This window comes from Prionailurus viverrinus, chromosome E3 (assembly GCF_022837055.1).
Source record: "Prionailurus viverrinus isolate Anna chromosome E3, UM_Priviv_1.0, whole genome shotgun sequence".
NCBI lineage: Eukaryota > Metazoa > Chordata > Mammalia > Carnivora > Felidae > Prionailurus > Prionailurus viverrinus.
The window spans coordinates 24,352,345-24,379,889 of record NC_062576.1 but is presented as its reverse complement, the minus strand read 5'-3'; the positions used below and the strand labels follow the sequence as shown (position 1 = coordinate 24,379,889).

The 27,545-nt window shown below is 41.9% G+C and overlaps 1 protein-coding gene across 2 annotated transcripts; it reads right to left on the bottom strand.

Annotated features, from left to right (window-relative positions):
- Positions 1 to 183: 183 nt before the first annotated feature.
- Positions 184 to 27,218, bottom strand: CDR2 (cerebellar degeneration related protein 2). Of its 2 annotated transcripts, XM_047839400.1 has the most exons (6): positions 26,998 to 27,083; positions 18,113 to 18,311; positions 17,346 to 17,458; positions 3,601 to 3,749; positions 3,185 to 3,349; positions 184 to 2,106 (listed from the first exon to the last, which is right to left on the bottom strand). In XM_047839400.1, exons 3-6 carry the CDS (start codon positions 17,382 to 17,384, stop codon positions 1,242 to 1,244), a joined length of 1,218 nt encoding a protein of 405 aa, XP_047695356.1. In that variant the 5' UTR covers positions 17,385 to 17,458; positions 18,113 to 18,311; positions 26,998 to 27,083; the 3' UTR covers positions 184 to 1,241. The 2 variants fall into 2 exon arrangements, with proteins under 2 accessions (XP_047695356.1, XP_047695355.1); XM_047839399.1 differs by lacking the exon at positions 18,113 to 18,311 and having other exon boundaries at positions 26,998 to 27,218.
- Between the last annotated feature and the right edge of the window lie 327 nt (positions 27,219 to 27,545).

Sequence of the window (27,545 nt, the reverse complement as noted above, 5' to 3'; positions counted from 1 at the left end):
AAATATTTTTCAATCATATAGTAATTCTAATGAACACATTAACATAAGAATCCCAAAGAACAGGGAATAGAAATTTAAAAAATCATTATCAAATCTCAGAGATATCTGTTGGAAGAAAAAAATGGAACAGTTGGTTAGAACATTAAAATGGCTTCAGCTTAAAATAAGCAAGTGATCCATTTGTTCATTTTCACAGGTAGTTTTATTTGGTTTTTAGAAAAAATATATACAGTAAGTGGAACTTCAGTCTCTTAAATAGTTTTAAATTAAAAGTATGCAAAGTGAGAGGATGAGTAGATTCCCAAAGAACAATACTGTTTAATAAAGTAGCAAATGGGAATTTCTGCAGCAAGTCAAAAACATTTATAGGAACGACAGGAACTGAACAAGGGCAGCCTGTGGCTGTCAGCTTAGCCAGCTTGGACAACACAGTGAGGGGTTTGATCTTGCTTTTTCAGTCTGACTTTAAGAATGATTTACATATTTGCCTATGCTAACCACTATAGCTTTGAGTAAAAACATCTGAAGGTGGGGGTGGGGCCCTCCAGGGCCTATGCTCATAAGCTAGCAAGATGGTAACAGCAAAGGTCAAACCAGAGCTTGCCTTTCAGTTTGGTATCAGTTGGATTTAGACATATTATGATTCCTTGTCAGTCACAGCTCAACTGGTAGCAGATGTAACCAAACTCAAGGCTTGGAGTATTTTTTAATGCCATTGATTTTGGAGTAGACCCTGCTTTCTCCTGGACATTCTTCTTAACGAGTTCACAGTATACAACAGTGTTTATGAAGCCATTTCAGGTTGGCAGCCATCTGACTCCTACAGTTTTGAGAAGCGAGGAGGCAGTAGGAGTTGCCTTAGTTTTGTTTCAACTCTGCCCTTTTCCCCAGTATACTATACACTCTCTATATACTACATATATAGGGACTCCAGGCCTACTTCTCTAGGAACACACATCTATCCCTCCACTGGTTCTGGGGCTTTTCAAGGAATCACAACACAAATCAGTGCGCCAGCCAGAGGCCAGGTTGTCACGGGATTTCCTGAGGAGCTTAAATGGAACCGGGTTATAGAACTGACACCAGCAGCCACCTTCGTTCCCTGCTGTTGGCTGCTTAGTAAGCAAAACAGCAAGGCAAACGTCATGAGCCACGTGGCCATGGGGTTTACAGACACCGGTCGGAGTGGGAGAGAGAGGTGAAAGGAAACGAGCAAATTAGAAGTAGAGCTGGAGGTTGAATTAGGAATGAGAGGAGAGAGATCGGTATTTTGTTCTCTGTTCATCTATTTCTTGCTTTGTTTTCTTGATGCAACTAAAGATCTCTTTAAAAAGCGCCTTGTATTCCGGAGGTGTTGTGGTGGTGGGGGAACTGACGGGCTCTGGGGTGACAGAGGCTGGTTCCCAGCCGCTGGTGCCCAGCTCAGGCTGGGCGTTGGTCCCCGCCAGGTCTTTGGCGAGAGCTCTGGGGGTCTGCACAGCCTTGTGGGACAGGGAGTCCTCTCCCTGCTGGCACTTCTTCAGCAACTCCTCATACTTCACCTTCAGGGCGCTGTACTGAGTGTCCACTTCATGCAGAAGGGAGATGCCCCTCTGCTTCACAGCCCTGGCCCTCCGGATGCAGGTCTCCTCGTGACCCCTCACAATGTCCCCCCCGGCCAAGCTGCTCAGCACCGTCTCACTGCTGCTGCGCTTAAGAGGCCTTCTGTGTGCTTCTGGCAAAGGCAGGAACAGCTCCTCCAGCAGGCTCTGGCTGTGTTCTTTGAAAGGGGTGAACAGAGAGTCCGGCACCAGCTTCTCAACGCCATTCACGAATGGATGCTCCGACTGCAGCATCTGCCGCATCTCAGCCACCTCGGCCTCCAACTCCAGCGCCCGAGCGCGGTAGGCATCCGTAGCTCCCAGCTGCTGTTCCAGTTCACTGTTCTCCTTCAGCACAAGCCCATATTCCTCCTCCATCGTCACCCGCTTCTGCCGCTCCAGGCTCAGCTGGGCCTGCAGCATCGTCACTGTTTTCTTCAAGTGCTCATTTTCTTCCTCATCGGGGCTTTGCTGACTTTGTAAGGAAGTGATCTTCTCGGCAAACACATGATCATACACAAAGTGTCTAGGAGAAAAATGTTGAAAGAATGTATTATGTAGGTTGACTGGGAATGAAAAGAGATTGATTTTTTTTTTTCCAACTAAGTATTTTTGAGGAACTCTGACGGTTATCTTATTTATTTATTTATTTATTTATTTATTTATTTATTTATTTATTTATTTGCCTATTCTGTACTAGGGCAGTGGCTAACACGAAATTATGTAAGGCTGGCAAATAAACACATGTAAGAAAACATAATTTTTGTGACTATTTTTTTTTTAACCATTAAAAGTACTTCAGAACACCTATTCTCAAAGCCCAGCAGTATGATAGATATCTTTCAAGGAAATTAGAATGGCCCCGTGGTTCTTGATTTTGGCTGTGCATCAGAATCATCTGGACAGCTTTTTACCTGCACCTAGAGATTTTAATTTAGGCCTAAGAGCCTCATTGTCATTGCAGTTTGAAAAACTCCAAAGTGATTTGATGAAGGGTCAAGGTTGAAAACTACCAAAATGCAGAAGCTGGTCTCTCTCCTGCGTAGGGTCCTGGGCAACTTGTAACTGGGTTTATCTTTGTGATGATTGTATCTGCCCCTCCCTGAGAGTGAAAGTGTGAGGGCAGGAGCAATGGTGTCTATTTTGCTCACCACTCATGTCTGGCATAGCACCTGCCATACAATAGGTGCTCAAGAAATAGTCCTTAAAGATTCAGTCTCTTAACTCTAAATTATAAAGGCATTTCTGTAGGCAAAAAACTTGTTTTGACATTTCAATTTTTTGCACCCTAATGTGAGGTACAGCCCCCAAATCTGTAGTCTATCACAAGTACTGCACCTTAATTTAAATGAAGACTTAACACATGAAAAGCACTGAAGTGAGCACTCCCAAGACTTCCAAAAATAAGCTTTTGCAGAATTACCAAGACTCAAGAACTCTATCCATCATATGTTTAAGTTAAGTGGTTTTGTGCAAACCACTGGTGGTCTAATAACCAAGTGGCATTTCTTAAAAGGGTACTTTTAATCTACTGGGATCCAGTATGTGTCCCTGACATGAGATGTCCCCCTGCTCATAAATGCCAAAGAAAGGCAGGCTCCTACTGGCGGAGGTCGTAGAGTTCCTTCAGACACGAGAATCTGGGTGCCGATTTCTCCTGGTCACACTTCCCCTGGCTCTTTCTTCCTTGGCCAGATGACTTCAACTCCTCCACTTGGCTCTGGAGGTGGTCAATGTTGGTTTGTAGGCATTCGATGGTTTCAGTCAGACTGTGAGGAACAGATAGAAGCCATTTGCTGCTGTCATATTAAGGGCATAAGCAGTGAGGAGAGATTAGTCGCCAGCCACTCAAACTGGGTTTTCTTAATTGGAAAGGACTTCTACTTAATCTCTATTCTCCATAAAGAATTAAGTTAAACCATACCCCGTGTTGACCCAAACCCTCTATGTGCAAGTTCTATTCTAGTTTATACTAAATGACTTACCCTAGGGCTTCCTCAATGGATTCTAGAAAATTTACCTCAGAATCTTTTGCTGTGAGGCCTTGCTGTCCGCAACTAGCTTTTGATTGGTTTCTTCCAATTCCCGTGCTGTTATATCTAATTGCTCATAAACTTTTGCATGTTGCTCATTCATCTGCCGTAGGAGCTCCACCTGCTTGGTCAGATACTGTAAGAGAAGATGACTGTGACCAGGTGACACACTAGGCAGATAAAACACCTGCGGCGTCCCAACACCGATTCTCCGATTCGCTAACACCAACTGGGTAGCCTACAATTCAATTCTGACGCTACCTTCCTGTAGTGACCCCACAGGTTAGGAAGGGCTCAGTCCCATGAAACTGCCTCACTTCAGACACCAGTTGCAAGGCTCAGAGACCACCTATACTTCTTTCTGACAAACTAGCTATAAATATGAGGGTTTCCATGACCTCCCCTCAGGTTCAGTAATTCACTACAACTCACAGAACTCAGGAAATTGCTGTATTTACACTGACTGCTTTAAAGGAGAACAACTCAGGAAGAGCACATGGGAGAGATGCATAGGGCAAAGTATAGGGGTGCAGAGTGGTGCTTCTACGTCCTCTTCAGACACATCGCCCTCCCAGCACATCGATGTGCTCTGGTTTCAGGGTTTTCCTAAAGCTTCACTGCATAGGCATGACTGATTAAATCACTGGCATTGGTGACTGAACTCAATCTTCAGCCACAGTCCCCTCCCCAGAGGTTGGGGTTGGACTGATGGTTCTAACCCTCTAATAACATGGGTGTGTTCCTTCTGGCAACCAGTTCCCATCCTATCACTCAGGAAATTCCAAGGGTTTTAGAAGCTCTGTGCCAGGAACTGGAGACAAAATCAAATCTATGATTTTTATTATGCCACAATACTACAGGTTCATTTTATGAAAAAAACTTTAAATCCCAATTAAAGTACCTAAGAGGAAATAAACATAGGCCATCCTTTATATGTTTACTTCCCCTAATGCTTACCAACATCCTATTTATCATATAAGGCTGATCTACGCTTACAAAGCACAATACATACATAAAATTAAGATTCGACATGAAAATCTATAGGGAGCCTGATAATCCCACAAGAGAAAAAAAGTATGGAACACATGATCAATGTTTAAGCAAAAAGACCATGTATTTTTTCTCTTTAAATTTTTTTTTTTTCCACGTTTTTATTTATTTTTGGGACAGAGAGAGACAGAGCATGAACGGGGGAGGGGCCGAGAGAGAGGGAGACACAGAATCAGAAACAGCCTCCAGGCTCTGAGCTGTCGGCCCAGAGCCTGACGTGGGGCTCGAACTCACGGACCGCGAGATCGTGACCTGGCTGAAGTCGGACGCTTAACCGACTGCGCCACCCAGGCGCCCCCCCCCTTTTTTTTTTTTTTTTAATTTTTTTTTTTTTTCAACGTTTATTTATTTTTGGGACAGAGAGAGACAGAGCATGAACGGGGGAGGGGCAGAGAGAGAGGGAGACACAGCATCGGAAACAGCTCCAGGCTCTGAGCCATCAGCCCAGAGCCCGATGCGGGGCTCGAACTCACGGACCGCGAGATCGTGACCTGGCTGAAGTTGGACGCCCAACCGACTGCGCCACCCAGGCTCCCCTATTTTTTCTCTTTAGAGAACGTTAGATGATTTGTTGCTTGGAAAAAAATCAAATTTTCTTCTCTAAATGAGCTATCCTGGACCAAAAAATAGGGAAAATAACACTGATTTAAGCAGAAAGAGATATTTAGCTTACTAGGATTCAAAGACTCTTGTTATTTTTAATGCTGTGAGAAAAGTTATCACCACAATCCTCCTCACTCATAAAAAAATTACCAGATTATTTATTCTGGTACAGCTAAGACTGCTTTCTAAATGGACCTTAAAAACACTTTTCTTGGGCTTTTTATACAACTATACAGTTGATGCTTGAACACCACAGGGGTTTCGGGCATCGACCCCCAGACAGTTGAAAATCCGTGTATAACTTCTGACTTCTCCCAAACTTTAATAGCCTGTTGACAGAAGCCTTACTGACAACAGTTGATTAACACACATATCTTGTCTGTTGTATATACTATCTACTATATTCTTACAATGAAGTTAGAGAAAATGTAAAGAAAATCATAAGAGAAAATAGTTTTACAGTATTGTTCTGTATTTATTAAAAAAAAAAAAAAAATTCTTGTGTAAATGGACCAATGCAGTTCAAACCTGTGTTGTCAAGGGTCAACTGTATAAATGTATTTGCAGAACTGATAGATTTCCTTTAAAGAACGTGCTCAATGATTTTCAGTGGGCTCTTTAAACGACCATGTGGCAAAGTTGAAAAACAAAGCATAAATGACCTTTTTATTTTTTAATTTAGTTGTTTATTTTTGAGAGAGTGTGCGCGAGAGCACACAGAGGAGGGGCAGAGAGAGAGAGAGGGAGACACAGAATCTGAAGCAGGCTCCAGGCTCTGAGCTGTCAGCACAGGGCCTGAAATGGGGCTCGAACTCATGAACTGGGAGATCATGATCTGAGCGGAAGTCAGATGCTTAACTGACTGAGCCACCCTGGTGCCCCTATGTGACCTTTTTATATCTAATTATATAACTTGGTAGCAAGGTGTTGAGAAAACACTTAACTCTCCTAACTTCAACTTTCTCATCTGAAACTCTTGGGGCCAAAAATGTTTTAGAAAATTATTTAAATTTTAGAACAACATGGCACACACACCATACACTTTATAGCATCCTCAGTGAGGTATGGGCAGCGCCCTATAATTGAACACTAATATTTTAAACTTTTTTTAAAAGTTTATTTACTTATTTTGAAAGAGGGAGAGAGTGCAAATGGGGGAGGAGCAGAGAGAGGGGGAGGGAGAGAGAGAATCCCAAGCAGGCTCCTATGCAGGGCTAGAACTCCCAAACCACCATGACCTGAGCCACCTAGGCAGGCACCCCTTGAGCATTAATATTTCTGCATCAAAAAGTATGAATAAGGACCATAAAACAGCCTCACAGCAGTTTAGCTCAGAATTTGCTGCCAAATGAATCTGCTGTAAACTTAAGAAAAAAATCTTATTTTACAGAGCCTTTTGGGTTTGAAATTGAAAATAAGGAACTGTGGATCGGTTACTAACCTATCTTGTAGGGCCTGAAGTATTAAATAAGGTAAGTGAGCACAGAGCAGTCCCTGTAAAAGCTTGTGTTTATTCTTCATTCCCTCCACCCCCACCAGCTTCTCCAGGAGTCAGGCCTTAACCCTGCCCTCTGGCTGGCAATGTCCTAGTAGGTCCCGTCAATGAAGGGAAGGTATTCAATCTCTTAGGAACAAAGGTTTAGAATACAGGAATACATACAATAGCTACAGAAATTTTGCAAGCCGCTTTTATATCAAGTAGAGGCCTTAAGTATTCTTTGGGAGGATTCACAACAACCTGAAAAAAAGGTAACACATAGACCAGACACTAAGTATTAATTTACAATAGGAGCGGTCTCTGCCCGGTGACTAGAATATTCACATCCTCTGTAGGACACATCTGCTTTGTAATTTTTTCAATTCTCACAGAAATCTTGTGGTGGGCATTGGATCAGCGAAAAGAGCCTGGTGGGAGGCTGCCATAGCTAAAAGCATAGGCTCTGGGGTCAGAATTTGAAGTTACACTTTACCACTTCTAACCAGGTGACCTTTGGCAAGTAGCTTAATTCTTCTAAGGTGAGATTTCCTCATCACCTGCCTCACAAGGGTTGCTGTAAGATTAAAAAGAATGTGAAGGGTTTGGCGTGGTATCTGGCATATGGTACAACTGCTCGATAAAAGGTATTCTCATCTCTACCTACAGTTAGTTTTCAAACTTTACACGTGTTAAGATTCATCTGGGGGATTAAACTATAGGAACCTGGGCTCCTTTCCCCTAAAGTTTTGAGTCAGTGAGACTGGGGTAGAGCCAGTATTCTGCATTTTTAGCAAAAACCCCAGGTGATATTAGTACGAGTGGTCCATGGATCACACTTACTAGAGGAATGTTGTTTTTGGACATGGAAAATCCTGGAGGTCTCCCCCCTCCCCTAACCTAATGTCTCTTTCTCTTGGGTCCGGGAGGCATCAGCATTCACTTAGATCAACAGCGATTCTTAAGCTCACCGTTTACCGCCTCCCTCCTTAGGACTTGGTTTAGTTGGAGCGCTCCACAAAGATGAAGCTGTATTAAACTGCTGCAGCAGCATTTTCTACCATACTTCCGGGAAATAATGTATGAGGTGTCTTCACCTTGAGTGCTGCTGCCTAAATTCTTAGTCCACCCAAGTACTGACTCTTTACAGATGGCTAATTTTATCTACCTTTAAAAAGCTTTTTATTATGGATAATTTCAAACATATAAATGCAGAAAAATGGCTTAATGAGGCTCCATCTATCCATCATCCACTTTCAACAGTTATCAGTCTTGTCACACCTCGACTTTTCTACTCTCATCTCCAATCATTTTAAGCAAATCCAAGACAGCCTTTTTTTTTTTTTTTTAAGCTTATTTCTTTTGAGAAAAAGAGAGAGAGGGAGAGAGAATCCCAAGCAGGCTCTGCACTGTCAGCACAGAGCCTGACACTGGGCTCGATCCCACGAACCACGAGACCATGACCTGAGCTGCAATCCAGTCAGATGCTTGTCCCACTGAGCCACACAGGCACCCCACACATCCAAGACATCTTAACTGAGGTATACAGATTCATGTATTTCTAAGAGAACCATTTTAACTACAATTTAACCATACCTAAATACCCCAATAATCCCTTACTATCAACTATTTATGTTTCAGTATTAATATTTTCCCAACTGTCTCTTAAATGGTTTTTCCAGTTTCACCGGGAAGCTACTGATTCTTCCTTATTTCACACATTTGCCTTAAAAATGCAGAGTTGCCTTACTCTAAGCAAGCTCCCCCTTCTTTAAGGATGTGTTTTTCCTGCTGGCTCCATCTAATCCAGCAGTTCTTAACATGGGGTCCTCACACAGAATTGAGAGGGTCTGTGAACTTGGATGAAAGAGAAGTTACCTGTTAATTTTCTCTAACTGAAATTTAGCATTCCCTTTGATTTTGAATGGAGGCAGCAAGCCATCAGTAGTATGACAGGGCACCTAGGACTTCATCACCAATAGAAATCACAGACATTTTCATATCATGTCAGAGAGGCTGCAGAAATCTTGATTCATTGCTAACACTCATCACTATTTGAAATTACAGTTTTTAGGGGCGCCTGGGTGGCGCAGTCGGTTGAGCGTCCGACTTCAGCCAGGTCACGATCTCGCGGTCTGGGAGTTCAAGCCCCACGTCAGGCTCTAGGCTGATGGCTCAGAGCCTGGAGCCTGTTTCCAATTCTGTGTCTCCCTCTCTCTCTGCCCCTCCCCCGTTCATGCTCTGTCTCTCTCTGTCCCAAAAATAAATAAATGTTGAAAAAAAAAAAAAAATTTGAAATTACAGTTTTTAGTCCGACATTAGATCCTAGTATTTAAAAAAAATTTTTTTTTTTTTACATTTATTTATTTTTAAGAAACAGAGTGAGACAAAACGTGAATGGGGGAGGGGCAGAGAGAGAAGGAGACACAGAATCTGAAGCAGGCTCCAGGCTCTGAGCAAGCGGTCAGCACAGAGCCTAATGCGGGGCTCGAACCCACGAACTGTGATATCATGACCTGAGCCCAAGTCGGACGCTCAACCGACTGAGCCACCCAGGCGCCCCTAGATCCTAGTATTTAATGTATTAATAAAGAAACTTATTACTACATCACACATTCATTTTTTCAATGTTTTGATAGGCATTTCAATCTAACAGATTCCCTTTGTAACTCTATGTATTTTAAGAGGATCATCACAGACCTCACTAGACAGCCAAAGGGACCTATGACATAAATTTTTTTATTTTCTTCTATTTTAGAGACAGAGCTAAAGTGGGGGAGAGGGGCAGAGGGAGAGAGAGAATCTTAAGCAGGCTCCATGCTCGGCATCGAGTATGGCACAAATTTAGGTCTCTGTTCAAACGTAACCTCTTCAGCAGCCTTTCCAAACCACCCCCTCGAAAGCAGCCCCCTTCCCAAGGCACCCTATTAATTTCCCTCAAAACAATGTAATAATAAACACCCAAATTGCATAGTTGTTAGTGTCCAGTCTTTCTAACCCTCCTTGAAAAGGAAAGCCTCTTCTGTATACCTAGTTCATTCAGCACAATTCCTGACACACAGTAGGGACTAAAAATACATTGGCTAAATGTCAATTAATTTCTTTTCCTTTCTTTTCTTTCTTTCTTTCTTTCTTTCTCTTCCTTCCTTTTCTCTTTCTTTCTTTCAAGTAGGCTCTACTCTTACTGTGGGGCTTGAACTCAAGACCCTGAGATCAATAGTCACATGCTCTACCAACTGAGCCAGCCAAGTGCCCCTAAACAGCAATTTCTAGACTTCTGGATAACAGCTGATTGTGCTCTCTACACAACTAGGGCCACTGAAATGTTGAGACACTTAACTGAAAGATTTTGAGAAGGGTCTTGGGAAAAGCCCTCTTGGGAAAAGGCCCTGTTAGCCACTAATTCTCTCCTCTCTAGCTCCATTTATAGATGTTTCTAATTTATTCCCGTGGCAAGAATACCTTCCAGTAATCTGAAAGACCTTTATAATTCCTACCAGCTATTATGTGGGCCCCAAGCTGTTGACCCCTTTTAAAGATATAATGTTCAAATTAGAGTTGTGGCCAACATAAAGGAAACAAGTAAATACGCAAATACGTACAAAGAGGCTAGGGCAGTCCCCCTTCATCCACTGGGGATACACATTCAAAGACCCCCAGCAGATGCCTAAACCATGTTTAGTACTAAACCCTAAATATATGACCGTTTTTTCCCTATACATCCATGCATACCTATGATGAAGTTTAATTTAAATTTGGCATAGTGAGAAATTAACAGTAACTAATAATAAAATAGAACAATTATAACTATATACTGTAACAGAAGTTATACGAATGTGGTCTCAAAATATCTCATAGTCGTGTACCACCTTCCCGTGATGATGGGAGGTGATAAAATGCCCACAAGAGGACGCAGGAGGTGTGACACAGCTGTTGGGCTAATAGTGACCTTCTGACCATCCATCAGGAAGAGGATCATCTGCCTCTGGACAGGGGCTAACCACAATAACTGAAACTACGGACAGTAAAACCACACACTGAGGGGTGCGGAAGACTAGCATGCTAAAAAAAAGCTACCATAAGTCCCCCTCATTTGATATATGGACCTGTAATAAAAACACAATGAGACCATTTACAAAGAGCTTGTGATGTTTTGGTCTTAGAGGATTTGGCTTTAAGAACAATCTAAAGAATGGCAGGGAGCTTGTTTTCACATGGTAGGAGTTTAATCTTATTATTATTAAATCAAAACTAATCAGAGAAGCCCTTTACTTCCCCCAAGAATCTGTAACAGATTACCTCACCAAGAAGTCTGAACTAACTTGGTCAGCAACTTAAAAGAAAAATTAATAGATCTCTCAGCAAGTTCTCATATAGGGCTAGAGAATCCAGACTCCATTTATGTGGAGCATAATGCTTTATGCTTGGCCTCTCAAGTTTCAAATTAGTTTTATCAAATTTTTTCTGAATCTAGAAGGAACCAGGTTAGCTCATTTTCTAACCTTCATTTAAAGGCACAGGTATGCTACTAATGTTCTGGTTTTCTCCATCCAGAATCTTTGATACACAACCTCAAATAAATTTGATGGGACTGCCAAGATCCCCAAATTCAAGTGGCAAAAACTGCTCAAGTACAAAAGTATCTGCCATATTAAACCGTGGAAAGGGAGACATTTAAGCAAAACATTGGGAGGGGAACATGAAAGTAGCAAAATCACAGGCAAAAATGTTAATTTTATAGGCAAAAGTATAAACATTCAAGTTCTGTGAGTTATCACATGCCTGTCTTGGAATTTACATAGAAGGTCACCTTGACTGTGAGTACAAGGTTCAGGTTATGCATAAAAGCTATAAAACAGGTCACCTTAACAACTGAGGCAACTCTTTAAAAAAGAAAGGCCAGCAGAATTATATTAACACCTATTTGCAATTGTAGCACCCCGACCTAGAATGCAGGGAAAGACCAACAACCCCAACTAAAAATGCATAAGGAATGGAATGGAAATTTGGCTTTTTTGGGATTATCCTTATACTAAGGATTACAGCCCAAATCCTCTGAATTTAGAATCAAAATGACCTTCTACAATACTGAAGAAAGATTTCTTATTACCTTTGAAAAACCTCTTTTCCCTGATTAAAATATTTTATTTCCCCTGTAGGAAATTTAAGTTGGAAAAAAAGGGCATGAATATGAAAATAAAAACCATTTATAATATAATCTATTAAAAGCTTGGCTTGTTTTTAAGATCAATTTTCCAGTAATTGAAAAGGATTTATTTTTTTTCTGAATTAAGATTCTTTCATTACTAAAATTCTTAAAACATGGATAAACTGTGCAACAATTTCTACATCCAAAATAAAAGCAAACACTTACATAATCTCATCCCCTCAGAACAAGTCTGTACCAATGGAGTACAAGCATTCTTATCACCAAGACACAGTGGAGCAAACCGGACCTGAGAAGTAAATCACATGCCTCAAGTCTCTAGCTATTTGCCATAGAATTGAGGGCTTAAACCTCAATCTTCTAAGGCTGAAGCCAGAGCTCCTTCCATCTTCTTAAAAAAAAATCTCCAGAGGTGGAAATCCACAGCTTAGGAATCATCAGAAGTGGATCGCAAACTGTTTATCTGTCCTCTCTTAAGATACTGATTTCAACACGCGTTTATTGATGATCTATCATGGATAAACACAGCAACAGCAAAGGGAAACAAACGGGTGTGGGGAGGAGGGACTGAAACAAATCAGTCAATATAATATATAGAACATTGGTAAATGTAGTAAAGGAAGCATAAAGTGCTTTAAAATTTCTAAGACATAACCTCTTGATGAAAGAAGGGATGCCTTGAAGGTCAGACCTTTGAGTGGGAGTGACAAGTCCTGTCACTGTTGGGAATCATGCAGATTTCCAAGCAGAGAGGCAACAAAACACAAGGCTGTAGGCTTGCTTATGTGTTTGTAGGAATCTTGAAGAGAATCCAGTTGTGTCTGAGGGTGTCAGATCTCATTACTCTCTGAAGTACTCTCTCCTCCCCTCATCCAGGAGAGAAAAACTTACTGTGCAGATCAACACTGAATACAAGTGACACAGGCTGCAGGCATCTCTGAAGCCAATCATTACTTTCAATAGTTTAATATTTTTTCTTTTTTACAATTAATAACAATCTCTAAAAGAATACTGATCAATTTCTACTAGGGTTATTTGAAACCTGCCGAGTATTTGAGAGCACATTTGTAGTTCTACTTTCAAAATACCCTTTGACAGTTTCTTAGTTGTCTATTTCCATAATGTCTATAATGAGTCCAGTTTGGGGGATTTTATCCTAGTATTATTACCAGTTCTGCAATATTGTTTATCCACTTTAAGTAGTTTGTACCAGTACTATTTTTATGGATTGTCTCATTTCAAATTTTTCTGGGGGTAAAGGCTGACTTTCTGGTTTTCAATTACACCTTTTACTAACTTCAAAAAATGATCATGTATTACTTTTCTAATCAGGAAAACTCCCAATAAACATTCTGAAAAGTTAGCTTAAAACTTGTACAAGTGGGGGGCACATGGGTGGCTCAGTTGGTTGAGCATCCGACTCTTGATTTCAGCTCAGGTCATGATCTCACAGTTCAGGGTTCTAGCCCCACGCTGGGCTCTGTGCTGACAGTGCAGAGCCTGCTTCGGGTTCTTTCTCTCCCTCTCTCTTTACACCTCCCCTGCTTACTCTTTTCTGCTCTCTCTCAATAATAAACAAACTACATAAATTTAAAAAATAAACAACAAACTAAAAAATATTAAGAAAAAAAGTGTCCAAGTGGGGGGCACCCAGGTAGCTCAGTCGTTTGAGCACCCAACTCTTGATTTTGGCATAGGTCATGATCTCATGGTTCATGAGATCAAGCCCCACAATGAGCACGGAGCTTGCTTAATATTCTCTCTCACTTTCTCCCTTCCTCTCCCTCAGCCCCTCTTCCCGGCTAACGGTCTCTAAAAAAAGAAAAAACAAAATGCTAAAAAATTAAAAAAACAAAAAACCTGTATGAGCCGTAAAGTTCAAACAGGCTAATCTAGGTGTTAGAATGCTGGTTAGTGGCAGTGACAACTGGCAGAGCTGATAATGTTCTCATTTCTTATCTGGGTATTGACTGTATTAATATGTTTACTTTATGAAAACTCATTGAACTATATATTTAGGATCTGTGTTTTCTGCATGTGTATTTCAATAAAAAGTTTACTTAAAAGAGAAAAAGAAACTGATAGAAGGTTTTAATTAAGGAAAGAGCCCTTATAAAGTTTAGGGGGTTCCTAAAGGTTACAACAATAAGAGGCACATAATTCCCTTTCAGTAGGGAATTAGGCTCTTTGGTTGCCCGCTTACTTTTATAAGAACATCAAGCCTACCTTGTTTTAGACTATTTCAAGTCTATGTTGTGATTTGTAAGTCTGCACAGGAGCAGATGTGAACTGAGCAGGCAACAAGGCCAGTTTGTGGGGGTCCTCTCACTGCTAAGTGGGCTTAACCAGCACTGCCATTTCATCCCATTTTGTCCCATCCCCATTGACTTTCATAAAGTGATTTACAAAAAGAAAGAAGAAAGCCAAGTGCAATGGCAGAGAAGTAATCTATGACAGTGTTGTTCTCAGCCAAAACACAGCTTTGGATAAAGAGTAAAATGTTGAAAGCTACAATTCTTGGATCTAAGAACCAGGGGACTGCATGCTCTATTATGGAAACAAGAGATTCATGAAAACATTTCTGGAATACTCCAGGCTAAATTTACTTGAATAGTTTATACATGTATTTAATTTCATATTTATTTAACCATTAAGATGTGAACTGAGTATGAGTAGTTCATTTCCATTATGCTTTGCAACATCTTATAGAAAACAATAGATGGTATAGAGTGTTACTCATAGATTTGGAGAATCTTAAAGATCTGTGGATTTTTTTTTCAGAATGTTAACAATCTGTCTTTTTTTTTTTTTTAATTTTTTTTTCAACGTTTATTTATTTTTGGGACAGAGAGAGACAGAGCATGAACGGGGGAGGGGCAGAGAGAGAGGGAGACACAGAATCGGAAACAGGCTCCAGACTCTGAGCCATCAGCCCAGAGCCTGACGCGGGGCTTGAACTCACAGACCGCGAGATCGTGACCTGGCTGAAGTCGGACGCTCAACCGACTGCGCCACCCAGGCGCCCCTAACAATCTGTCTTAATATTCCTCAATACAACAGGGAAAAAAAGGTAGAAAATAAGTAACTTAGATCATAAAGCAATCGTGTTTGTGATCTCCTACAGTGGTAGCAAATAGGCATCACTCTCTTAGTATGCAAATAATACCCTTTTTTCATCTATACTTGGGAGATATTCTAAAGTAAGTAGCAGTTATAGAATTCAGTTACAATGAATTCAGGTGCTTTTCATAGAAAACATCAATACAGCGTATTAAGAAAATGCTTCTACACAAATACTAATAGACATATCTCACAGTATATGATAGTCTTCATAGACTACTTCATAGACTACTCTAGGACATCTTCTGATGAGTTGTAAAGCAAAGTCTACAACACAAAGCAAGTACGAATTCCTTGAGCACGTACAACATTTGGCTAGTTTTAACAGTTTTAAAAAATTTATTCTGGTATTTCTGGAGGGCACCTGGGTGGCTCAGTCGGTTAAGCACCTAACTCTTGGTTTTGGATCAGGTCGTAATCTCACAGTTCATGGGATCAAGCCCTGAGTCAGATTCAGGGCTTAAGATTCTCTCTGGGATTCTCTCTGTCCTTCCCCCACTCACATGCACATGCTCCCTCTCTCTCAAAATAAATAAACTTTCAAAAAAAATGCCTGGTTTTTCTGCATTTTTAGGTTTCTGACAAACTGTACAGTAATTACATCTAATTTTGGGTATGGCATGTTCTACACTCTTTTGATATAGAAAAGCGCTAAAAGTAGCAGCTGGTGACTTTAATATCATTACAAGATACACCTTCCTAGAATGATAAAAGTGTATTTCCCACATAGCCAATCACATTATTGGCTATATTCATAAATCCTGATGAAGAGGCAGATCTACTGTATATATACATCTTAATTATGGCTGCTATGTAAAAATAAGGATACTGAGATTATGAATTTGCCTTAGTTTTGATGGTAGATTTATTTGTATTAAAAAATTGAAGTTTGTGTAATTTTGATTGCTTAGAAGTCAAGGACTATACGTAATTCTATTTCTTTGAGTTTCTAGAACCTGGTTCAGTATATAATTAGACTCAGTAAGTTCTGATCACGATTGGTTTTTTTTAGAATATTTTACTTGTTTATTGAGAGAGAGAGCACACTTGTGAGCAAGTGTGCAGAAGTTGGGGAGGGGCGGGGGGGGGAGGGAGGGGCGGAGGAAGGGAGGGGCAGAGGAAGGGAGGGGCAGGGGGAGGGAGAATGAATCTCAAGCAGGGTCCTTGCTATCAGCACAGTGGTGGGGCTTGATCTAATGAACCTGTGAGATCATGACTGGAACTGAAATCAAAAGTCGGACACTTAACCAACTGAACCACCCAGGCGCCCATGATCACTGTTCTAAGGTCTTTTATACTCACACAAGAGTGCTGGTTTTAATGTACCAATTTGAAGAGAAGGAATTGTAATTTAAGTGCAAAGCTTTTTTGGGTGGGCATACGGGGGGGTTGGAGCATGGAGAAAAGTATTCTAATCAGACAGCTGTCAGGTTAATATCCAAAATTATCATCTTTATAGTCACATGACTTACACATAACTGGGCTACTAGAATGGGACCATTTATAAGACAGCACCTTGCATTTTTAAAGCCTTAATCTAGTGTATTTCATTTTAGTTTGTTCAACTAAAGGAAAAAGTACTCTTTTAATTTTAAAAAATCTTTTGGGGCGCCTGGGTGGCGCAGTCGGTTAAGCGTCGAACTTCAGCTCAGGTCACAATCTCGCGGTCCGTGAGTTCGAGCCCCACGTCGGGCTCTGGGCTGATGGCTCAGAGCCTGGAGCCTGTTTCCGATTCTGTGTCTCCCTCTCTCTCTGCCCCTCCCCCGTTCATGCTCTGTCTCTCTCTGTCCCAAAAATAAAATAAACGTTGATAAAAAAAATTTTTTTTAAACATATTATGAAATCAGGTAATATGATTTAAAATTTTTTCTATCTAAACCCAAATTTAGGATGGAGTTTGGCAGTGGTTAGGAGAGGGGCTGTAACCAAGGAGGGAGCCTCAACAATGTGGGTATTTTTACTTCAGCTGGGTGGTGGGTACATAGCTGTTAACTGTATTATTCTTATACCTCTTGGCATATCTGGAATATTGCATAATTCATTTTTTAAAAGAAAAAAGTAAAAAATGAAGTATAATATGGACAACTTTATTGTGCTTCACATACTGGCAAATACTGGACCATTTACTTCTAATACACTTTACCAAGGGTGAAGAGAGAAATTTCTTTCATCAGACTTCTATGTTGGGAAAGCATAAAGAAAATAGAAATCAACCTCCCCACCCTCTCCAATGGTTCTTTGAAAGTGCAGAACATGATTGGTACAGTAACAGCAATAGGCCATACCTCAAAGCGTAACTCTCTTAATGAGTAAATTACCTCAATTTCCTGTAACTGCTCCTGATTGGTTGTGTACATCTGCTGAAGAGAATCCTCCAACTCTGTGTTCCGATCCAGTAATGTCTTCCCAAGCTCAGCAGCAAGTTGGAGATCTAGCACAACAAGTCAACAAGCACAATAATGCAAATGATCACACTTCAACCTTGTATATAACCCAGTGCCTAAAGTAAGAATGAATCAAGGGGCACCTGGGTGGCTCAGGTCATGACCTCATGGTCTGGGAGTTTGGGCCCCACATCGAACTCTCTACTGACAGCTCAGAACCTGGAGCCTGTTTTGGATTTTGTGTCTCCCCCTCTATCTCTGCCCCTCCCCAACTTGTGCTCTCTCTTGCTCTCAAAAGTAAATAAAACAGGGGCGCCTGGGTGGCTCAGTCAGTTAAGCGGCCGACTTCAGCTCAGGTCATGATCTCACGGTCCATGAGTTCGAGCCCTGCCATCGGGCTCTGTGCTGACAGCTCAGAGCCTGGAGCCTGTTTCAGATTCTGTGTCTCCCTTTCTCTGACCCTCCCCCGTCCATGCTCTGTCTCTCTCTGTCTCAAAAATAAATAAACGTTAAAAAAAAATTTTTTTTAATAAATAAAACATTAAAAAAAATTTTTTTTAAGAATGAATCAGGACCTAACCCAACACAAAGTTTCAGTCAGATCCCAATGGAAGGAAAAATGGCACAGAAAGAAACCAGAGTTCTATTTAAAATTCAGTTGAACTGGGTTCCTCTATCCAGTAATGTACACTGTTATATACCTTACTTGTAAGATGGAGATGTATTTATTCATTCAGAAATGATCATTCATCACAGTGACCTCTAACATAATAATTATTTGCTCATGGACTGGACTTATTCATATCATCGTCTACTTTCTTCTAGAAGATCTTTACGCCAAAGTACAGGCAGATCTTTCAATAGTTTCTAGAGTTCCCATGAAATCTGGCTGTTGTGAATCTGTCAAAGCAAAGTATGTATTACAGATCCTGAACTCCTAAGGAGACTAAAATTAAGTCAAAAAAGGGAAAAACTGGGGTGCCTCGGTGGCTCAGTCGGTTAAGCATTGGACACTTGATTTTGGCTCAGGTCATCAAGGTTTGTGGATTTGAACCCTGCACTGTCACTGTGGAGCCTGCTTGGGATTCTCTCTCTCCCTCTGCCCCTCCCTCCCCCCCTCTCTCTCAAAATAAACTTAAAAAAAAAAAAAAACATTAATAATAATACCTGCTCCAGGTCTCTCATTTTTTTCTACCTCTCTTCATGTCTTTCTCCAAGATGAGCACATCAGATAAGCAATACAGTGAGTTTTTAAGGTAATTACATGTCCACAGCTTATACTTTGACTTAACACAAACCATATTTCTATTTTAATTTTTTTAATATCTTATTATTTATTTTAGAGAAAGAGATAGAGAGACAGAGTGTAAGTGGGGGAGGGGCAGAGAGAGAAGGAGACACAGAATCCAAAGCAGGCTCCACACTTTGAACTGTCAGCACAGAGCCTGATGTGGGGCTCGAGCTTACGAACTGTGAGATCAAGACGTGAGCGCAAGTCAGACGCTTAACCAACTGAGCCACCCGGGAGCCCTACCATATTTCTATTTTAAACCTAATTTTCCAACTCTCTCTCTTCTTAGGCATATATGTACCTAAGACAAGGTTTGTTTGTATTATACACAATACCCGAAACAAAAAATTTAATGATACTAAAATGGACAATAGTTCTAATATAAGTAACTGAAACACCTATCTGCATAATAAGTTTCATGGGAGGTCCTTCAATATAGTGAGAAATGCACTGAACTGAGTAGAAAGGTCTGAGGTCGAGTTCTGACTACCATTTACCAGGTTAACTCTTTCAATATGGTGACTTTAAAGGTCCCTACACTTAGTATTCTTGTGTAGAGAGATGATGGTCCTATCAGTGTAAGATTATAAAAACCAAATGAAATAATATATAAGGAAGTACTTCAGAAACTAAGCTGCATACAAAATCAAAGTATTATTAGTATGCATTGATTCACAAATTAATGTTTTTATTGCTAGGCACTATGCCAAGTTTTGGCTACAGAATGGTGAATAAGATGGATGAAGTTCCTGTTATCCTGACATTCCAAGAGATGAATGGGAAAAGTCAGACAGTAAGTAAGTAAATAAATTTGCCAAATGTGATAAACACTTTTCATTCATACATGCATGCATACCTTCATTAATACCGGACACTGTTCTGGACATTAGGAATAGAAGAATGAACTTAGCTAAAAAATTCCCTGCCCTCATGAAGCTTCTTTCTATTGGGAGAAACAGCATGATAAAATATAAAATAGATAGCAGTAAGTGCTGGGGCGTCTGGGTGGCTCAGTCGGTTAAGCGTCCGACTTCAGCTCAGGTCATGATCTCCCAGTCCGTGGGTTCGAGCCCCGCGTCGGGCACTGTGCTGACCGCTCAGAGCCTGGAGCCTGTTTCAGATTCTGTGTCTCCCTCTCTCTCTGACCCTCTCCCGTTCATGCTCTGTCTCTCTCTTTCTCAATAATAAATAAACGTTAAAAAAATTTTTTTTTAAAAAGATAGCAGTAAGTGCTAAAGAGAAAAAATGTATCGAGTTAGGGGGATGTGAAGAATGTGGATGTGGGAGGTTGAAATTTATGAACACGCGACCAGGGTGACATTAGAATTAAGATGTGGGGGCACCTAGGCAGCTCAATTGGTTGAGTGTCCAACTTCGGCTCAGGTTATGATCTTGCAGTTTTGGAGTTAGAGCCCCGTATCGGGTTCTGTGCTGACAGCTGGGAGCCTGGAGCTGCTTCGGATCCTCTGTCCCCCCATCTCTCTGCCCCTCGCCCACTTGCACTTGCTGTTCAAAATAAATATTAAAAAAACAAAAAGGACTAAGGTGTGAAGGAACTGAATAAATGACCCACCTAGATCAATCTAGAGGACCACCATTCCACGTAGAGACAAAACAAGGCCAAAGGCTCTGGGAGGAAGTGCAATTGGAGCTAACGAGGCTGAAGCGAAGTGTGCATAAGGGGCAAGAGAGTGACAAGTCAGAGGGGCTCCAAGGTTGCCGGGCCAGCTCATATAGGACCTAACTAAGAAGGTCAAGATTTTGGCTGTTACTCTGAGTAAAATGGAACCCAGTGAAGGCTTTTGACAGGATGAGTGGCTGCTGTGTGAACAGACCGAAGAGATAAACATGGAAGCAGGGTGACAGGAGGATACTGCAATCATCTCGGTAAGAGACGGTGGTGGCTTGGACCACAGTGGAGGAGATGAAGACAGGGGTAGGAATCCAGATATGGTTTAAAGTGGAGCTAAAGAGATTTGTCAACCAATTGAATGTGATATGTGAGAAAAAAAATAGATTTGGTGATAATGAACAAAGGATCTATTTTAGAAAGAGGTCACAAGAAAAGTCTGAGGGGATATTTTAGCTGAGGCTTGAAGAGTGAGGAGTAAAAAAGTGAGACAGGCACTTCAACAAGAAAGAAGCTGGCACAGTCTGCAACCTGACAAGAAGCCAGTGTGATAGAAGCGGGAGAGGGAGAGTGGGAAGAGATGAAGCTGGACCGTAGGCAGAGCATACAAGAGCTCATAGCCCATGTAGAGACAGTTTAAATTTTACTCTAAGTATGATGGAAAGTCACTTTACTTAATGTCAGAAAATATTATGAAAACAATATTCATGATGAAAACAGGGAACCTCACTACATATGCTTTTTAATTTTTAGGGGCACCTGGGTAGCTCAGTCGGTTAAGCATCTGACTCAGGTCATGGATCTCATGGTCATGAGATCGAACCCCACGTTGGGCTCCGTGCTGGGTGTGGAGCCTGCTTGAGATTCTCTCTCACCCTGCCTCTGTCCCTCTGGTGTGCTCTCTCTCTCTCTAAAAAACAAACAAAAACCTTTAAAAACTTGACTTTTAGAGGTTGACAAGTTTTTATGTTTATTCATTACCATCGACATTAAAACTTAACCTAAAGTGGTAAAAGAAAAGCAATTAATTTTTGTTATGTGGTCCTGTCCACTCGAGTGCATAATTAGTATTCTACTTGATTAGTTTTTCCTCATTAGGAAAAAACAAAGTAGCAAAACCTCCCAGACACCACTCCAGCTCATTTTAAAACATCTTACACCCATTTATAATAAAACGGTATATATGTTGGCAGATAGGTGTTAAAATACATTTTCTCATGATTTAAATATTAAAAAGCCTATTAATGAACTTAAGACTTCAGATAACAAGTCCATGAAATAACATCTTCTATTCACAAGGCACAGAACTTTACGAACAGCTCAAAGCACTTAAGAGATTAATCTTTCTATCTTTTCAAGGTATATAGCCCAGATTTTCAAATGAAACAACCTGAAGCACAAAGATGCTACCTGACTGACCAAATCTACATGGTGAGTCACCGCACAACAGCAACTACTGTCAACAGCTTCTAACTTCGCTTACATCATACTCCACATCTTTATACCAGGAGGCCCACACACCTCTGTTTCGGGTGGAGAGTAGATTTCCCTCTATGAGGTACTTAATCTTTTTACTTGTTTTTATAGATGGCGATGAGAAGCCAGAGTTGAGCTACTTGGCTTTTACTGCCTGTTCTGCCAGTGAAATCACATACAACTCCAGGCAAGTTAATATCTTGTTTTCACTAAATGCAGAAGGAACTATGTGCCGCTGGCAGAGGCTTTGTACTCATAGGGTGTGTAATGTGTATACACAGCCCCACCACCAAGAAGCCACCATGCTTATCAAAGACAAAGCATATAAACATTACCTAGACATTACTTAAATCTCTCCTGGCCTGTTGTAAGGTGGTAATTCCTCACTGGGAAGGACCAGAGACTCATCAAAGGTGTTCTTAACTAGCGATCAAAACCTGAGCCAAAACCTCCTCCAGAATCAAGGCTAACTTGTGGCCATCTTCAACTACTTTCATTCACTTATGAAACTACCTGCTACTTAATACGCAGCCAGGAGCAGCTTTTCTCCTCCTGCTGCTGCATAAAGAGATGTCAAGCACAGCACGCTTCCAGTAAACAGCAAGCAGAAAATAATTTGAGACTTGCCCTTATCTCAATCCTTATTTCCAGGTAAACAAAGCCCCAACCTGGTTCGGTAACCTGAAGTCTCAATCTCCTAAATATTTCATAGATGTTTAGGATAGAATTCCGGCAAAAACAAGTCTCAACTACAAGTAAGTGTCTGCGAAGTCACACGGCATAATAGGATATTACTTCATCTGTTAGTTTAAAGACAAGGGTCTTTTTTTGGTCTTAAAAAAAATTCATTTCCTGTTGTGTAGCATCTGGCTTCCATAACCATAAGAAGCCAAAAGCTGGCAGGAAGCCCAAGAAGCATTTCTAAATAATTAGTGGGGGCAAAGGGAGAATGTTCGATGTCCTTATATTTTAAAGTAAGACACAAAAGGATACAATATCATTTTGAAGCTTCATGCACCTGATCATCTCTAGTTTACGATAAGGATTTTCATTAAGAGATGGTCTTTTCTAAATCCTATTGAACTTACTGAGCTGATCTAGGCAGCCACTAAAAATACCACACACTGGGGCACCTGGGTGGCTCAGTCGGTTGAATATCTGACATCAGCTTAGGTCATGAACTCATGGTTCGCAGTTTTGAGCCCCGCGTCAGGCTCTGTGCTGACAGCTCAGAGCCTGGAGCCAGCTTCTCATTCTGTGTCTGTCTGTCTGTCTCTCTCTCTGCCCCTCACCTGCTGGTGCTCTGTCTCTCTCTCAAAAATAAATAAAACATCAAAAATAATAAATAAAAATACCACACATTTCCTGCAGGCTTGAGAATTACAACCTATCAGTATCTTCATATGTTTAATATTTTCACTAATCAATCTTTGCACATAATAATCATCTATTTTAACAGATAAACTGTAAGGTTTAAACCAGTACTCTACTCAGCCCTATGCCTTAAGCAAACTACCTCTGGCAGCTGAGTGATTTTTTTTTTAAAGGCTCTTTCTTCCAGAATTCTGAAACCTTTAAATTCCACTGCTATTATATTTTTAATTGACTTCAGTTTTTCATGAACCATGAGGACAACATATTCCCATGTTAGCTGAAGACTGCAGCAGTAATTCAACAACATTAAGGCTGAAAGCTTTTCCTATTACAAAATCAGATGCGTCATTGGGTGATGCTTCTGTGTAACTCCTGTTGCCAACGTTACTATAATTGGGAAAGCAAAAAAGCCTGAATATAAACATCAAGAAAAATGATGGTGCCAGTTTTAATGACCCTTCAACAATGATTCAGCAAATTAGTTGTGCACTTGGAAAACGTACTCATCATGAAAAGAAGCAGAAGTCTAAGGATTCCTTTAAACTAAGATTTCATTTGCTGATCCATATAGTAGAAACTTGAAGCATTATTCTAAGCTTGCACAGCTCACCAAATGACAATTATAATAGCAGTTGGACTGAAAGAAAACTTAGTCTCTGAAGTCTTTCCACCTTGTTCTCAGGCACACATTTCAAAGCAAGCACCATCATTACCTGCACAGAAGGCTCCTGCTGTCCCAGAAAGGATCTCACCCATAGAGATCATTGTCAGTATTCTTACTGCGCCAACTCAGCTCGCTGACAAAAGACAGTCTCTTTATCAAAGTGTTCTGTAAAAGCAAAGGTTTTCTCCTTCTGCCTGCACAAGCTTTACATGTTTCTAACAAGGTATAAATGGTGGACCAGAGCCTTCTGAGATTAGAATTTTTCTGCAATTTTAATTTAAAAAAGAATGCCCCACCAAACTTCGATACGATCGATCTACTTAAATAATACTTCTATTACTAAAGGAAACAAATTTGTAGTTTAATGACTTTGAGAACAGGATCTTAAAAAGTTGTTTTAGGAGCTCTCTCCAAACAAGGCTTGCTCAGTAAAGTTAATAATGAGGATGTTAAAAAAATAAACAAATGTCCGCACTTGATAAAAATCCCACTAGATGTGTTTATCAATCTGTTCAACAGGACAGACTTGCTCCCAAACTGTATTTAGCAGCAAATATCTACTAAGGGCCTACCATGCACCAGGCACTGTAGCTGGGCACACACCAGGAGGCAACATCTCCAGGCTTCTCTAGTAAACAGATTCCTACACTGTCAACTCCAAGGGTAGGATCTTATCTATCCTATCTTGTGGATAGGATCTTATCTATCCTATCTTGTGGCCCCAGTGCCTAGATGAATACCTGGCACAGAGTAGATAATAAATTTTTCAGAAATTAACACACTTAAAAATTCATTAGAAGTTTAGGTATTCTTTAATATATAATTTTTAAAAACTGGGACAGGGGCGCCTGGGTGGCTCAGTCGGTTGGTTAAGTGTCCGACTTCGACTCAGGTCATGATCTCACAGTTGATGGGTTTGAGCCCCAGCTCTGTGTCAGCACAGAGCCTGGAGCCTGCTTCAGATTCTGTATCTCCCTCTCTGCCCCTCCTTTGCTCACGCTCGGTCTCTGTCTCTCAAAAATAAATAAAAATGTTAAAAAAAATTTTTTTAATGAAAACTGGGACAAAGCTATTCTTTTATTCACAGTGCAGACGTCATTCTTTTACAGGCCTATTCGTAAGTTATGACTTTTGCAATTTCACACCTATTCCTACCCCCACGCACTTGGTTATGACATACAGGGTTGTCAAAGTCCACTGTAATAACAGATGTGAAAGTCTTCTGAAAAGCAGAGAACAAATTCCAAATGCAAACTGACATTAAGGAGGTTCAGACCTGTGCTCATTAAGGTTTCATTAAACTTGAACATCTGATGACTTTTGTTTTGGTTAGAGGTTAAAGAGTTCCACATGTAACCCCAACATGTTACATTTGCTTCTTGTAGATTTAAGTATTACAACTTAAATCTGCTCTTAACAACTTCCCACAGGGTGTAAAGTGTAGTGTGGACAAAAGCACCTGATGGAAGAGAGACATGAAAACAGTTTGAGAGCCTCAGTTCACCAAATATTAAAACTGAGCCTCTATTTTGTGATCAGTGTTATGCTAGATTTTTTAATAAGGGCCTATACAGATCTATGCTTGCTAAATAAAAATATTTAGCTTCAATTACACAAACTGCTTAAGGTATTGTAGGGAAATGTTGCAATGGTGCAGTATTTGACTCATTAATCCTAGAGAAAGTATCAAACTAGGCCATCAATCCTTATGGGGAATTCTGAAAACAGGTTTGTTAAAATGTAAGACAGATTTGCCTTGTGGATATTGGGAACATGATGGCAAATCATGCACTATAGCCACTGAGTAGCTTGGACTATGTAAGTGAGCTTGTGAACCACTTTGGTTCAAGTGACTGTCCACGAAACACTTAAAAAAAAAAAAAAAGAAAAAGAAAAAGAACAAAGCCACCTCCCCTCTCAAAAGAGTTGCTTGTCTTGTTTTCCTTTCTTGTTTTCCTTTTCTAAGTACAAGCTACTCAAGCCTACACCCTTCCCCACCTCCACCCCAAGTTCAATGATTAGCATGAACAAGTATCACCGCCATTTAATATTCAACTAAATGAGATGTTAATTTGCAGTGCCGTTTTAGAGCTGAGAAAGTTGATTTGCACAGAATTGCAGAAACCGAAGATGCCTGGATAAAATTCCTAAGGAGTATTCGGTGTGCTGGTTAAAAAGTTTGCTCTGAAGTTCGGAGTGGAATCCTATCTCCCCCAGTAACAGTATCCATAGCTTGATGGGAAGACTAAATGGGCATCAGTGTTAAAAATCCATAAAAAGCGTTCCCTAATTGCAAATGCTCTCTATTAATATGCAAAAAAGGGTGGGGGCACTGTCTCCAAACTGAAGGCTGCTTTAACATTTTTCTTTGAGACATCTTCAGCAAGAAATCCGAGGCAGGCCCAGATCTGAAAGCCTGTTTGCAACTAAAAAACTAGATGCCAACTAGGAGAAGTGGCAGAGGCAGAAGTGCCTCAAGTCATTTTCACTTGGCATCTGGTGTACGATGCATTAGCAAAAAAAAGTTTTTCAACCTTCTGACACCCAACTTAAGAAGCTGTAAGCCGGTGATAAAGGAGAGACAAGGTCTGGGCAGTGGCTAGGACTCCTCGTTGTGAGTGAATGGGTTCAAAAATGCTTGCCCCCACGCTTGACTTGGGAGAGGTCACTTGGTGGTTTAGCCTCGCTTTCCTCATCTGGGAAATGGGGACAAGAGATGCTGCTCTCCAAGTAAGGTGTCGGGCGGATGAAATGGGAGGGCCCGGCACCGTTCCCGCCCCCCAGCACTGCTACCCCCAACACCTGCAGCAGCTCCCACCGGGCGTGGGCCGGGGGTCCCCCTGGAGGTGCGGAGGGGCAACCGGAGCTTCCAGGTAACGCGAGGAGGATTCAACCGCTAACCGGGGAGGCGGCCCCAGCGGTGCCCGGCGCAGTTAGCACCCCACACTCAGGGACGGTGAGGGTAACTGCGCAGAAGCGGCCTCCCGGCGGGCTGGGCACCCTCCCGGTCCCCACGCCAGGTGAGCGCCGGACATTCCCGCACCTGACGTCCGCCAACCGCCAGCCGCCAAAGAAACCAACTTTTTAACGGTTTCGCACCCGGGAGCCTCCCCGTCCAGGCCGCCCGCCCGGGGAGCGACCGCGCCCTCACCTTGCTGGAGGTCCCGGTGGTCGTACCACGGCTCGTCCTCCTTCATCTCAAACTCCTCCACCAGGTTTTCCGCCAGCATCTCGGCCGGCTCCTCCGGGGGCAGCGGCCCCCGCCGCCGCCGTCCCGCCTCAGCCGCTGCCCCGGGCGCTCCGCCGGCCCCTCCGCCCTCAGCCAGAGCCGCCTTCGGGCGGGACGCGCCGCCGCCGCCGCCCAGGCTCCGCGGCGCCGCCTGACCGGAGCCGTTCCCCGCCGCCGCCGCGGGGCGGCCCGCAGCGCACGCCGCGGACCGGCTTCCCGACTCTACTCGTGCCGCCCAACTGCCCCAACGGCCGGTGCTCAGGCGCGAACGCCCGGGACGGAGCCCTGAGCCGGCTCCTCACGCCGCAGCCGGGCCCAACGTGGCACTTTGGCAGAACCCTCCCCGGCGGGGGCCGCGATTCAAACCCCCGGCGGCTCCTCGGCCAATCGAGAGCGGGCCGCTGGCCGAGCGGCAGTGACGTCGTCCAATCCTGTCTCACCGTTGTCCCGCGGGTCGCCCGGTCTCGCGG